Here is a 14816-nt window from a genome sequence, read left to right as displayed (position 1 = left end):
GGATTGCTCGTTAATTAAGTTGATACATGGAGTCACTGATAACATGTCTTCTTATTAAAGCTAATTGGAGAGATTTGACGGTTATATGACTTAACCGGCCATCTAGAGAAGTGACATAGATTAATGATTGGTTTAAGTGTAGTTTCATCAACATATTTGTTTTATTCCGATCCCGTCTATATGATAGTATTTTATTTAATCATTATTATAAACTATGTGAATATGCCAGAGCAAACCGGTACCTAAATTGCATGATGCAAGTAGCAAAACAAATTCGCCAAACAAGAACTGTTAAAACCCAAGATGTTAGGAAAAGGAAAACACGAGGATCTTACCCTAAGTATATGTTTTATCTTGTAATTAACACACAATAATTTCAAATTGTCAATGAATCTTCAAGGATTTGCATTAGAAGTAATGAGATTTTGTTGATTAACCACGTGCTTTGGCATAATGATCATCGAGCCATTTATTCTCTGGTCGACGAACGTGATAATAACATAATTTATAGCTTTTTCATAATTAAGTAGCTTTACGTTTACGATCAACTATTGGGATTTAGAGTAAAAGTGTAATTATGTATGTGTGTTTATATGCACATCTTAGTTATTTTACTAGTATATCAATTATCGAATGAACTAACCCCCAGTAACGATTTAAAAATACTTAAATTTTTAATTTTAAATGCTATGCATGATATACTGCTAACGAAAAAAAGAACAATTTTAGAGAAATAATTGATGGGGGCGAAGAATCCAACCTGTATTAATTATTAAGAGAAACCATTATTTGAAGACGAAATAATGCTTAACCTTTCATGTGATGAATAGTTGCATTTTGTCACAACTACTTCTAACAGAAAGAGAAAAAATCAACCCGTAACCAATAGCTCTTAGCCTATTGGTAATGGAACTCCAACTGGAGTACCCGTTTTGGGTTCGAGTCGCCTTAACCATCTTCCCGTGTATTAAAAAGCGTACTCTGATGGAAAGCTTCTCGGAGATTAGTCCGACTTACCACTGAGAAACCCCAAGGTTAAATCAAATAAAAAAAAAGAAAAAACCAACTCGTCTATATGAAGTCTATTTGTATATATATATATATAATAACTATGTGTAGTATGACACATACATTGGTCACATTAATTTTGAGACCAATCTAATCCGTGCCTTACATGAGATATATAGATATAAAAACCTTGGTCGAAAGAAAACAAAATTATTTGTCACTTATAGTTCTGTATATAGTTAACAGTTTTGTTAAGAGTTGTTAGGTGAGTAGATGTTAGTTGCTTATAGTAACCCCCTCATGTATAAGTTATCTTATTATTGATCTTATAATACACATCAAAACAACATCGGCTATATGCGGGGTTACTATAAGCAACTAACATATACCCTTAACCACTTTAGCTTAACAAAATTGTTAGAACATCTCCGATCCAATTCTATAATTTACTCTAAAATAAAATTTAGAGTAAATATTTCAACTTCACTTCAATTTTCATTATAGTAGATTGATTCTATTAACGACAATCATTTTATTTTTGTTTATTACTCTATTTTCATCCGAGTATGGTGAAATAAATTTTGAAAATATACATTAGAGGTACTTTTATCATGTTGTTTAGTGAGGAATTAAAGGAGTTGCATGAAATGTTGACTTAGTTTAACAACATTTCAGCGATTTTCAGCAATTCTTATTTCCAGTACTATACTATAAATGCATAGTCATGTCGATGCCCCCAAAATACGCATTGGAGTGGAAACCATATAGTTAGTTACGTTCCTTTTGAGGTGCACTGCACCTTAGCTTAGTTTTGTTAATACGATGATTAATTTATTACTTTATTATAATTATTGTGTTCTGATCAAGCTCACTGGTTAGTACAAAAGCAATTTAATTTTAACAAGTTTAACATGGTCATATCATATCATGTTCATTGAGTTCAAAACATGACAGAAGCTCCTAATCATCAGCTTGGAGCCCACAATAATCTACTTCCTCCGTTTCGATTTAATTGTCGTTGTAGGAAAAAATTCCGTTTCAAAATAAGTATCGTTTTAGAATTTTAATGCAAAATTTATTAATAAGATTCTCTATTTTATTTTTTTATTGGTTAAAAAATAGTTAGGTGTATAAGTAATTGTGTTTTTGTTTTGAAAATATACAAAATATATATTTTTTAATCCGTGTGCACAAATAAAATGAGACGGAAAGAGTATTAAATAAAGGATAAAACAGCATACCATATGGGTTTTCAAATACATTGAACTACGCCCACTTATTAGTTACAAATATTTAAATAACTTAATAAAAACCTAACTAAGCCTGAAATAAATGTAAATAACGTAACTTACGAAACAATTATTGACATCACCAACACACAAAGGGACATGTACATCCTGAAACGTCTATAAATTATTAGACGACAATTATTATTTTTGGGTAAAAGACTAATTATAAGGCTAGTAGTGAACTTATCGTAACCTACAATTGCACTCTACAAGTCAAATAGTCAACGTTTGCGGTTGACTAATTCAGTCGCGGTCCAATACTTGTAAATGGGCTTTATGTGATGGTTTGCTTTCGAACTCGCTTCCAATTCTTCTTTCTCAAGGGGTTCGGTCACTATTATTCTTTTTTTTTTTTCCCTTTAAAATTATATTCATGTTCATAGTATTGTTAAAATTTAGAACACTTCTAATGGAGATTTCTTAACCAAAGTATATCAACAAATAAATAATTAGAAAATCGAAAACAGGAGAAAGACAAAAAATACGAGAACATGTATCAAACACCGTACTCTAAAACTTCTTTAGATACTATAAAGACACGCATGTAAAGTTTTTGAAGGTTAATTTTGTTTTAAGAATTAAATTTAAATACACAAATAATAGATAATAAAGATAATCTATCTTATTAAAATAGAAATAATTAAAGTTTTTGTTTGGCAATATATATAGCAGTTAAAAAAATATAGTATTGTTTAGAAACATGAATAGCAATATATTTAAAAAAAATAATGAACTTATGTTACCAAGAAAAACTGGAAATTCATTATATTATTAAAACTATATATATATATATGAGCCATCTTTAAAATATACGAAAATGACTGGTTCAATCTAATTAACTAAAAACATCTTTGTCTAAAATAATCATAAAACAAAACTTAAATTTTATATACATATTTCAAATCAAAATGTTAAATTAAAATTGATTTATATCAAAAAATTATTCAAAAATATACATATATTCAAAAATTGATTCTACTAAAATGTTTTTATAACCATTATAAAAATGTTTTGAATATATTTAAGAAAAATATAATTTCAAATACCAACGTAAATTATGATTTTTATATTTCATATTAATTTTTAAAAATATAATATATATATATATATGATTATTTATATGATGATACATATAAAATACTGTTAATTATATGATACTTATATGACGGTAGGTAACAAACACGGTTAATTATATGATGACACATATATGACATTTAATAGTGACATGAAAAAATAAATAACAACATATTTTGAAAATATTATATCTTCTATCTTATTAAAATAGAAGTACCTTTGGGAATGTTTGGAAACAAAAAATAACATAATTAAAAAAATATATAATGTTGTTTGAAAATATGGATAGCAGTATATTAAAGAAGAAATAATGGATTTATGTTATTAAAAAAATTGAAATCCATTATATTTTTATAAATTATTTATTTGGACCAAATTTAAAATATACGAAAATGACTCAATCTAATTACTTTTTTTATGCAACTGGTCCGATCTAATTAACTAAAAACATATTTTGTCTAAATTAACCATTAAATAAAATTCAAAACAAAAATTGATTCAAAAATATACATGTATTCAAAAATTGATTTTTACTAATGTATATTTTTCAATAACCATTATAAAATTATTTTTAATATATATAAAAATACAATACAAAGGAACTACTAGATTGAGTAAACCTTCTTTCTAATTATTTTTATGGACCACCGAAATAAAATTAGATATACAATACTAGAAATATCTATAATATTTGGATTACAATATCAAAGAAACAATAAAACAAAAAAATTAATATATGAATGTATTAGTATTCCTTTATTCGTATTACAAATACAATAATAGCCAAACAATAATATATAACGCGACCTTAATTTTTAAAATCCAACAATTACCAATTAGTTATGAATTTATAATGTACTTACAAATTAAAGCAAACACCTGTGCGTCCTAGTAATATAGTATTATTAAGATATTCAAGTGTGTGGAAGCACCGTAGCCTATTGGTTAAGGTTTAAAGGCTTCTACACCCAAGTCTGGGGTTCAAATCCCAGACTATGCAAATTTATTGCAGATTACAGGAAATCCAGGTTTCAAGTCCCGGAGAGAGCGGTTTATTAAACAATTATGCAGACTACAGAGGAAAAAGCTTGCAAGGGATCTTCAACATGGTGCAAGTACATCTGGTCAGGCGTGGATCTTCATAGGACGGCTCAGGTGATGCAGTTAGGCGTAGGTCTTCATAAGACAGGTAGTATTGTCGGTTGTCGAATCGTCTATGTAATATTTCTTATATCATAATTGTAAGATCATAATAAATCAGCGTTAAAAAAAAAGATATTCAAGTGAGTATCCTCATTCCTCACCGTTGAGGTTGCTCATATTTGGTTTTGATCACCATTTTGGTTGTATAATTTTGTTAAAGAAAAAACTATGGAGTAAACATTAGCGAAACAAAACCTTAATTTATATCAGTTGCTCTTTTATTCAACATTCACTTTCACTTTTCTCAACCAGGTTTCTCGTATGCATGTACCTTCCTACTTATGTGTTCTTTGCTTTCAATGCTTAGGTGCTTCGAATCTGCTAAAGAGTCTATAGGAAGAGATGAATGAAAGTGACACGTAAAGAACAGAAACAAGGAATGTTAATATAACTGAGACTAGTGCCTTGTGACAGAAGATTCCATAATAATCACAAGCAGAGCTCCAAGTGATGTTTAAGTTTCCTTTATATGCTAAGTATACCGTCTCTGCAGATACAGCCCCAGCCGCTAGAACCACATACGTGACCACTTGATCAAGCAAGAACAATGTCCAGAGTCTGGGCTTGCTTATAGGACACGGAATGGCTATTACAAAGATAGCAGAAAGAACAGAATATGCCGCACAAACTCCATTAGCAGTCACCAAATACCTAAAATAAGAAAACAACAAAAGCAAATTAAGGTTCAACAATTGATTACTTTCTAGAGAGAGAGTGAAAGAGTGTGCACTTGAAAGCTCCAAGAGTTGAGTAAGAAGGAGAGCCAAAGTCATTGGCGATAGAGTTTTTGATCATGATCACGAGACTCGCAATACTTAGAGCCATTGATGCGACTCTCAGGACCGACTCTACCGTTCTCTCCGTTCGGTTAACATTTTGATCAGTCTTGTCCATTTTCTTTGTTTCTGTGTTGCGGAAAGAGAGATCTTTGCCTCTTATAATGTGAAGTGTTTCAAGTCGTAACATACAAAACAGCCGCTCAATCATTCAATATTCTCATGTGATGATTATGATGCCACCAGTCTCAGTTTTAGGTAACTGTCTTGTTCTATTTCATTTTATCCAAATCTAGTAGTACGTACCAGAAATGAGTTAAAGTTATATAGTTGATTAGACTTAAGTAATTAATGAATAATGACATATAAAGTGTTTATTAAATTGAGTTGTCTACGTTCATTTATGATTTTTCCAGTTTAGGCCGTGCCCTCTTCAAACAGATCTTTTGTAACATCTAACTTTGTTAATTTTCATTTCCTAACTAATTAAGAAAATTCATTCACTTGTATGGTTAGGCGTATTTTTCAGAAGTAATTGCAGTGGAGACTCCATCCATAATCATTAATCACATCTTTAACTAGCTATATATATATATATATATATGCTTATGTAGAGATTGGACGTATTGTTTGGCGCGACCAAAAGAATTTTGACCAGCCTAAAAGACAGACCGCATAGAATCTAAAATTGTTGAAATGTGAGTACTGTTGAATTCCGAGCACCAGTTATGGCATCAAATCTGTAGTATAGACAAAGCATTATCCACACGTCGCATCCAAGCATCATACGAATATCAAACCTTTGTTAGCAGTACACTTATTATAATGTTAAAACCACAACTGTTGAACTAATTTCACTAAGAAAAATAGTGGATGTGGAATGGAATGATGTGTACATATTTGGAATGGAATGATGTGGAATGGCCTATTCCATTAATTCTATAAAAAAATTTACCATTTGACATGAATGGAATGGAATACTCATTCCATCAATTCCAAAAATAAATAGAGAAAATACAAAGAGAATCATTCCATAACAAATTTGATCATGAAAGAATGGAATGAATTCCATTCCATTTTTTGATGTATTCCATTTCTACCATTCCATTTATTTTAAATTTCACAAATTCCATATATGTTTACCAGTTACACCCATTCATTATTCGAATTTCCTTCTTCTTTCTTGATGAGTAACTGAAGGATAGTTAAGAAAAAAGGACAAATATGCTATTTTATAAAGTGACGTTATTAGATTATAAGTTTCATACGATCGGCCACTTCCATTCTTATGACCAACTATATAATATTTGTATATGACTAAATGAGTATGCGTTTATATAGAAATGAGTATGGATGCGTTTATATGGAATCTAACATGGAGAAATAGAGAACGAAACAGAGCTAAGGTCAACTTGCGGACACAAATCAACAACGGATTAAGTATGTGACCAAATCAATAGTCATACACCGGTTCTGTTTAAATCAGCAAGTCATCCTTTTTTTTTTGCTAAATTGTAAATGTCATTTAATGAATGAAAGTTTAGTTACAACAAGACCTGAACAAGAATTTGCTCTGAAGCCATTTTGTTTCTAGAGACTGCAAAAAGTTGGCAAGTCATCCTTTGCTCAGTTCCACTCTACGCTCCTTCATGTAAGACCTTCTTATACAACCAGAGACTCCCGTTGTTGTCTCTCGATCCAGAGCTGCTTATTTCAAATGTATTGTCTCGCTCTTTTACTCTCGTGTTGTGGTAAATCCTAGTTTATATGCATTGGTATATATAATGCGATAAATATGTGCATATTATTTTATTCTCGATTCCATTTCCCATATGCATGGTAGGGAATTTTGACAAAAACCCGAATTTCAGAATAAAATCTAAATGTTGGGATCAAAGAACAAAATCTAGAGGATGGGCTGACCAAAATGTTCAAATGCCAATTTTATCGGAATAGTTTAAATTCGTTCCATTACTTTATCGCATATAAACTAAATAATACAATGTAAAATATGTAGATGGCTACAGATCCAATTGAAGAATTTCATTTTCTGCTGATAATTAAGTACTGGAATATTTATGATTGTATGCTATATAAAATAAAATAAGAAGATTTACAAGTTCTAGAGTCTGTAATTAACGTCCGCAAGAGTGGAGCTTATGTCAACAATACTCTCTAAAGGCATTAGAGGGTTCAGTTTATAGGAAAATTCCAAGATAAACCTTTTTATATGTCAATGAGACGGTGGCGGGAAGCTTCAATTGAAGAGGCAAATGGTCCCATGCGACGCCGTATTGGAGCAGCAACATTTCTCCGCCGTAGAATAAAAGGTGGTCCATTAGTCTGTTTTGATTCTGTGGTTTCTGTAATAAGCGTATCAAAAGAAAATGCTTGATATGGTACGACGTCTATAGCATCTATGTTACATGAATTGTCCCATCATGCCATTAAATACGTGGTCGACTTTTGTTGTTTTCTTCAAAAGAGTAGTTCGGTAGCCTCGTGTTTGGTAATACATATCTCCATAGATTTTTCCTAGACGCATCTAATTGTATAGTTTAATATGTGATTGATTCATCATATGATCAAAACAAACTTAACAAAGTTAAAACGATGTAAGATGTGTGATATGTTTTAACAGTATTTATAACGTCTGCCTATAATTTGATTCATCAATATATGTACACTTTTTTTAAATATATATATTTATTCAATCCGAAGATGAGGAATTTGGATCCGGTTACAAACTTGTTTTAAACAAAATTATAGCTAGCTGTTACACTTCTATTTATGATACAAGACTGTTAAACCGATCTATGATCAAAACATACCTAACTTAACAGAGTTAGAACCGAATCAAAACTAAATCAAATTTGTTAGTCATCAATATAAAGCGGCTTTCAGAACCCCATCAAATTAATTTCACTTCACCCAACCGAATAAAACCAAATATAGAAACTAAGATCCAAGTTAAATAGATTTGATAATATTTAAACGGCTGACTTCAAAGGAATGAACCGAATAAAAAAATCATGTCTAATTTTAAACTTCTTACACTAATTTTTTTCATATTAAAAATAAAATAGTATATAAAACAAAAATTTATATGATAAAGATAATTCTATTCATATTGAACTTGTTTGAATTGGATGTTCCCAAACCTTTCAGAATAATTATAAATTTTACTCTTAGATTCGAACAACGAGGTCCTGTTCGTTTGTACATATGGAAGATGCATTGAGATGGTCCGTCTATATGTCTTATCCAAATGTTTCATCTGTGTGTTGTTCGTTTCTTCATTTCGTTTTTTTTTTAATGTTTTAGCGAAAAAATAGCATTTTTTACGGTTTTGGCAGAAAATACGTTTATATGGGTTTGGCGGAAAATACGTTTTTGCGGTTTTGGCAAAAAAATACGTTTTGCGATTTTGGCGGAAAATGTGTTTTTGACAAAAAAGTGCGTTTTGCGGGTTTGACATGAAAAGTTTTTTATTCACGATTTTGGCATGAAAATGCATTTTGCGGATTTGGCGGAAAATGTGCATTTTTGCGTTTTTTTACGGGAAATGTGCATTTTTGCGTTTTTCGCGAAAAATATTTTTTTGCGGTTTCGGCGAGAAAATACGTTTTCACGGTTTTGGCGGGAAATGCATTTTTCCGGTTTTGGCGAAAAATGCGTTTTTTCGGTTTTGGCGGGAAAATGCGTTTTCCGGTTTTGGTGGAAAAATGTATTTTTTCGGTTTTGGTGGGAAAATGCGTTTTTCCAGTTCCGGCAGGAAAATGTGTTTTCCGGTTTTGTTGAGAAAATGCATTTTCCAGTTTTCGCAGGAAAATTGCGTTTTTCCTGTTTTAACGAGAAAATGCTTTTTGCGGTTTTGGCTGGAAAATGCGTTTTCCAGTTTTGGCCGAAAAGTGTAGTTTTACTGGGTTGACCGAAAAGTGTGTTTTTATGGAAATATGTGTTTTACATTTTTTTAGGAAAAACACATTTTGCGGTTTTGGCGGGAAAGTATGTTTTTTAGTTTTTGCGGAAAATGTATATTTCGGTTTTGGCGGAAAAATGTATTTGCAAAAAATAGAATTTACGGTTTGAAAATAATATTTTGATTTTAAAATGTTATTTTTGTCATTTATCATTTTGGACCGAATTAGATGCATCTGCATCGAGATGAACCATCAAGAATCATCTTTATTTGGGTGAGAATTTGAGATAAGTTTTTAAAAATTTAGCTGGGTAATCCATCTAGATATAACATTATAATGCACAAATCGAACATTAATTTACATCTTCACTCAGATCGATCACCTAGGTGAGCAAACGAACAGTACCCAAACCCTTATAAATGTCCAGCCCTAATTCTGGCTTTTGAGGTAAGTCAAGAGACGGTACGTTACGTATATATGTACAGCAGTGGTGCACGTACGTATATGTCCTCTTCTCGATTTTAACTGCTAAAAGTTTGACAAATCCTGTGATGTGTTACCGTTATGTCGCTGTCAATTTTTTGTTCTTTCAGAGTCTCTTAAAAAGAATATTTTACCGCTATATATTAAAATTAACGTTTGAAAAATAGGAATATGCATGGGATAAAAAGGCGATTGTTTTTTTTGGGGGTAAGATGTTAAGAAAAAAAAAAAGGCGATTGTTGTTCTTAATTTATTTTCGCTTTTGAAGTTTCGATTATAAATGAAGATCCCCCACATCGTAGTCTTCTTGAAAGCAACGTCTTACCTAGCACTTGATCTCGCATCCGTAACACTGTGTTTGTAAATGATTTCGATTTGATATTTTTTTGCTGGTGTTTGAACTTTTCAAATCAAAATGTGAAACCAACTTGTTTTAACTTTAAGTTCAAAGTAAACAATGGAACCCATCATTAATGGTCGGGTGGTAATTTACTATTGATATTCACCATTATTAGACCAGTTGACTATGCATTTTCGCCCGAATTAACCAACGAACTTGCCCTATCTCTGTACAAATTATTAGTTAGGATTCGGCCTCCATTGGCTCTTAATTATTTGGTACACTGTTACTTGAACTGAGGATTGCAAGATTATTAACCTGAGCTACAATATTCTTTTTATTTTGTAAAAATTGGTGGTTAAACAAAAGTTCACATATTGCTTAAGAAAAGAAACAAAAGTTCACATTGAAAACTTAGATTTGGTTTTGTCTAATGACGTGAGGGAGTGTAAGTAAGTACTATTCCACATAAGTTGTCCTTTGTAGTCAAGATTAAAGTACCTCATAAGCACTTCACACTCTGTATAAATTTACTTCACTCCTCACCCAAATCGTTCACAAATATATTCCCTGCAATCTCCTCATTTCTTTTCCTTCCATGCCCAACCAAGAAAATCTCAATCACCAATGGAAGCAGTTAAGACCACCAGGTTCAGCACCGAGGTGGCTCCCTCTAAGTTGATATCCGCAACGACGAGAGAACCATTTAAGAGCATGTTGACCACAATCTTCGAGGAAGAGTTGGACTTTGACGAATTAGTCAGAGCCACTGCAGAGAGACTCTCTTCATCTTGTCCAGGCTTCTCCTCCTGGTCTCTTGGTCACTACGCCAAGACCAATAGTCTCTCTGCTTCTTAGGCTATTTAATCTTTGCTATCCCACAATTGCATTTTTTCTTCTTTTTTTCAATAAGACGAAAGACCAAAGAAACCTTACGTTTCTTGGCCAAATCGTTCATCAACTTTTCCAATGAGAATCTATTTGTAATCTCTCAGCATTAAGAGTTGTTTGTTTATTTTTTCATCTACTCGATGAATCTTTCATCTTCATTTTCAGTTTTCACTGCTCATCAATTATTCATTTGTTACATCTTTGGTCGATCTTTATGCACTGCCAACCAACAATCCATTTTATTTTGAACCCACGTGAATGTTTATTTAAAGAATATATAACACACAAAACCTGTAACAAAAGTAAACCCAAGAACGCTCTTATATTAATTTTCAGTGCAACTAAAGTATGCAAAGTGTGAAAGTTCATCGATAGGGGGGGAGAAAGTTCAGAAAGGCTCAATATTATACAAAGTATGAGATCTGCTGCTTCTTTTTTTTTTCTTTTTACCGTTAATTTACTTTTAACTCTCTTCCAAAAATGTCACAAAAATTCACTTCACACTCGCTGGAAAAATCTCGATCCCTTCTCGCTGCATCACAACCGACGGGATGGAACAAGCAATATGTGCGTATGTGATGACACTCAGGACTGAGGAAGACTGTAGTTGGACCAAGTAGAAGACTTTTAAGAGTTGAGCAAATTCATGAGTATTTCTTCTTGCCAATTCGCGAGAGACAGTTTACCAGATCTGCTTTCAACTCATCTGGGATCTGAGATAAACTTGACTCTACATCTGCTATCAACCTCCTCCTGCACAAACCACAAGGTCCAACCGTTCAAGTCACGGGAATGAATTTAACATAATAACGCACGGAGCTATAAGAGGTCAAAATCCAATCTGAGCAAGTTCTAGCTATTATGCTCAACTCAAGTATGAGAAAACATCGGGTTTCACTTACTTTAAGTCGTTACCATCTTCACCATCTCCCCCTGATAGCTCTCCAAGCAATCTCTTCTTGGCGCGCATCGATTTGTGTACTTCATCATACCATCCGCATGACCGCAAATATGATGACACGTCTTCCTGCAGGCTGAGATAATAGGCAAACACAATCATTCAACGTTAGCCATGTCATCAGATACACATTTGAGTTTTAAAACAAAAGGCACAAACTAAAGTTACCTCTCTTTGATTGCTTCAAGTTGATCACGAGATGATTTGTCTTTCCTAAGAAAAATGCAGCGCTCATCTCCATTTGTTGAAGACTCCAAGGCTTTGGGTTGGGGTTTGCTAACACCGTCCTTCTCAATTTCCTCCTGATCAGTTCCATTTTGTGAACCATTACTCTTGCATGAATATAAGCTATCTTTGTGATGATGATCACCCCCATTGCGTGAGCCGTTACTACGCTCATGTGGATGTAAGCTCACTTCATTATTGTTACTACTACTACTACTAGCTTGTGCACTGCCGTTTTCTTTAACTCCATTACCACCATTTTCAGTACCAAACTTTTTCTCCGAACAAGTGTATACCCTCTTTGCCGAACCAGATCCAATATTCTCTTTGTCCGCTTCTGGAGCTAAGTCCTGATCTTGGTCGAAAGAAAGTCTGCCATTGACAGTAGGAGATACCCTTTTAGCACCAAGGTTGACAGATATACTGATCTTTGCATGTGGCTTGAGAGGAGCCTTTTCAACTTGGGGAGAATCAGCGTTCTTCTTGTGGAAAGGCTGCTCTTCTCGTGGTTTCATGTTAGCATCTTTAAGGGGACGAATAAACTGATGGGGCTTTGAAGAAGCCAGGTTATTATTATCCTTCTTGAAGGACTGCTCAGCTCGTGGTTGTTGCATGCTGACATTATTAAGGGGACCAATAAACTTCTTGGGCCTTGGTGTCTCAGAGCCATTAACTTCGTGAGATGTAGTCCCGTTGGATGTTGTCACCAAATTTTTAGCAGAAGCCGGCCTTTGGTTGATACGGCTGAAAAAGAGTATGTAGGCTTTCTCTGACAAAACCTCTTGCAAGGTGGAGTGTGTGACAGACGCATCGTTGCAGCAAAACCATCGGTTCAAAGAATCCTACACAGACAGAAGTTAAAACAGTCAGTAAGCAAGTTGGAGAGTTTGCTTCACACTGAAAACTGAGAAGGGACAGAAAACGAACCTTAACATATGCATAATAGTGTCCAGATTCAGGAGAATATCCAGAATGCACAATTATCCCAAAAAGCTTGTATTCTGGTTGAGGATCCTGCAGTTAATTTGACAGAGTGAAACGATTAAGAAAAACAAATACTGGGAAGTACAAGAGAAAGATTTCACAAGCTAGAGCAGCACTATGATGGTTTCAAAGGTAGATGCAGGCACTAGTAATCAATCATATTGAGTTCATATAAATAAACTATGAAACATCAATTCGAAATAACAGAGACACCGACAACAACTTTAAAAACTAAAGTGTCAGAATCTTGTACCTTGCTTGATTTACTCATGAATGTGGAGAGAAACAGAATCTCACCAAATGTAATGGGCTTATCAATCTTCCCACCATAAATACCCTCAAACCTCTGTTAAAGTAAAAATTCAAAGCAAACATTTAGTATATCTTCAACTCAAAACAGAACCCAACTTTTGCAAACAAAAACTACTTACTTTCAATTGGATGACAAGTATATTAGGTGCTTGGAGTACCGACATTTGCTTCCTCGCCGTCACCAACTTCTTACAACTAAACAAATAAAACATTTATGTTAATAAGTTAAAAAAAAATGAAACATAAGACAAATCACTTACCTCTCGCATTTGTACTTATTGTTCCCATCCAAAATCTCAGGCTGAAAGAACTTCTGCAACGACTCCTTCACCGAGCTACTATTCGAAATCTCAAGACTGATATCCATAATCTCATCAGCTTTATTAGACTCCGCGCCACACGGCAAACACTTCACCTGGCTCTGCATAGCACCACCGAAAATCTCCTTCACCTCAGTACTACTACTACTACTCCCGTTAACAGACTCAGGGCCGCCGCCGCCCTTCGTCCTCAGCTTCTTCAGACGAAGAGACGTATTGTGGCACGCATCGATCACATACCTCAAAAACTCATGAGCGTCCTCTTGACGCCCAAACTTAAAATGCTCGGCGAAAATCTTGAGACAGCTCGAGATCTTGTTAGGCGCATCGATGGCGTGATCGACGCTGAGAGACCTCGCTATCCGTTTCTCAACTATGCAGAAAGGACAATCTCGTTTCCTCTCGCCATCAACGAATGAATCACCTATCGAAATCAAAACCTCTTAAGCGAATAGAACTAATTTCTTGGAGAAGGGGAGAGAGAGACTTACAGTGAGAGGAGTGTTTGTGACTGAGGCAAAAATTGGCGAGAGGAGGAGTGTAGGTGAGGCATTGGAGGACGCTATTGAGGTAGCACGTGTTGCCGAGGTTCCGTAACCCTAGAGGCGGACCGTTACGTCGCTTCTGACTGAGTAGACTCGGCATCCAGCTCATCTGCAGCTTATATCCCATCTAAATCGGTTCTTCTCCGCCCGAGAAAAGGACCGACGCAGCCGCTCATGGCTGAATCGCTAGCTGCGATCGCATCTATCGCCGCCGCTGCTTCCACCGCGATAAAGGCTTCTCCGGTTTCTATTTCTATATGATTCGGAGGATTGGGGTTCCTCGCGCTCGAGATTTCTGGGAGATTTATTGATTCGGGAGGAAGAAGAAGAGATCGATTCGATGGTGGTAACTGCCGAGGAAGAGACCCACCCAGCAACCCGATAAATCTCTATCGAGCCTTCGTCTTTTTTTTTTTTTCATTTTTAAATATAAATTCCAGGTAGATTAACGGAAAAGGAAATACGACTAAAAAAAGAAATCTTGT

The 14816-nt window shown here is 34.0% G+C and overlaps 3 protein-coding genes across 3 annotated transcripts; 1 reads left to right on the top strand and 2 right to left on the bottom strand.

The window, feature by feature from the left end:
* Positions 1-4754: 4754 nt before the first annotated feature.
* LOC106423512 (CASP-like protein 2A2) lies at positions 4755-7124 on the bottom strand. Its single transcript, XM_022719709.2, has 2 exons — positions 5305-7124; positions 4755-5225 (listed from the first exon to the last, which is right to left on the bottom strand). Exons 1-2 carry the CDS (start codon positions 5559-5561, stop codon positions 4871-4873), a joined length of 612 nt encoding a protein of 203 aa, XP_022575430.1. The 5' UTR covers positions 5562-7124; the 3' UTR covers positions 4755-4870.
* Positions 7125-10517: 3393 nt separating this feature from the next.
* BNAA05G25090D lies at positions 10518-11187 on the top strand. Its single transcript, XM_013864286.3, has one exon. It carries the CDS (start codon positions 10724-10726, stop codon positions 10952-10954), a length of 231 nt encoding a protein of 76 aa, XP_013719740.1. The 5' UTR covers positions 10518-10723; the 3' UTR covers positions 10955-11187.
* A 103-nt stretch (positions 11188-11290) lies between these two features.
* Positions 11291-14766, bottom strand: LOC106423513 (ubiquitin carboxyl-terminal hydrolase 25). Its single transcript, XM_013864285.3, has 8 exons — positions 14278-14766; positions 13727-14210; positions 13586-13661; positions 13408-13500; positions 13098-13184; positions 12114-13012; positions 11890-12021; positions 11291-11740 (listed from the first exon to the last, which is right to left on the bottom strand). The coding sequence occupies exons 1-8, from the start codon at positions 14456-14458 to the stop codon at positions 11632-11634; spliced, it is 2061 nt and encodes a 686-aa protein (XP_013719739.2). The 5' UTR covers positions 14459-14766; the 3' UTR covers positions 11291-11631.
* Between the last annotated feature and the right edge of the window lie 50 nt (positions 14767-14816).

The sequence above is a fragment of the Brassica napus genome, chromosome A5 (assembly GCF_020379485.1).
Source record: "Brassica napus cultivar Da-Ae chromosome A5, Da-Ae, whole genome shotgun sequence".
In the NCBI taxonomy this organism is placed as follows: domain Eukaryota; kingdom Viridiplantae; phylum Streptophyta; class Magnoliopsida; order Brassicales; family Brassicaceae; genus Brassica; species Brassica napus.
Note: the sequence above shows the minus strand (reverse complement) of the source record. Positions and strands in the feature narration are given on the sequence as shown.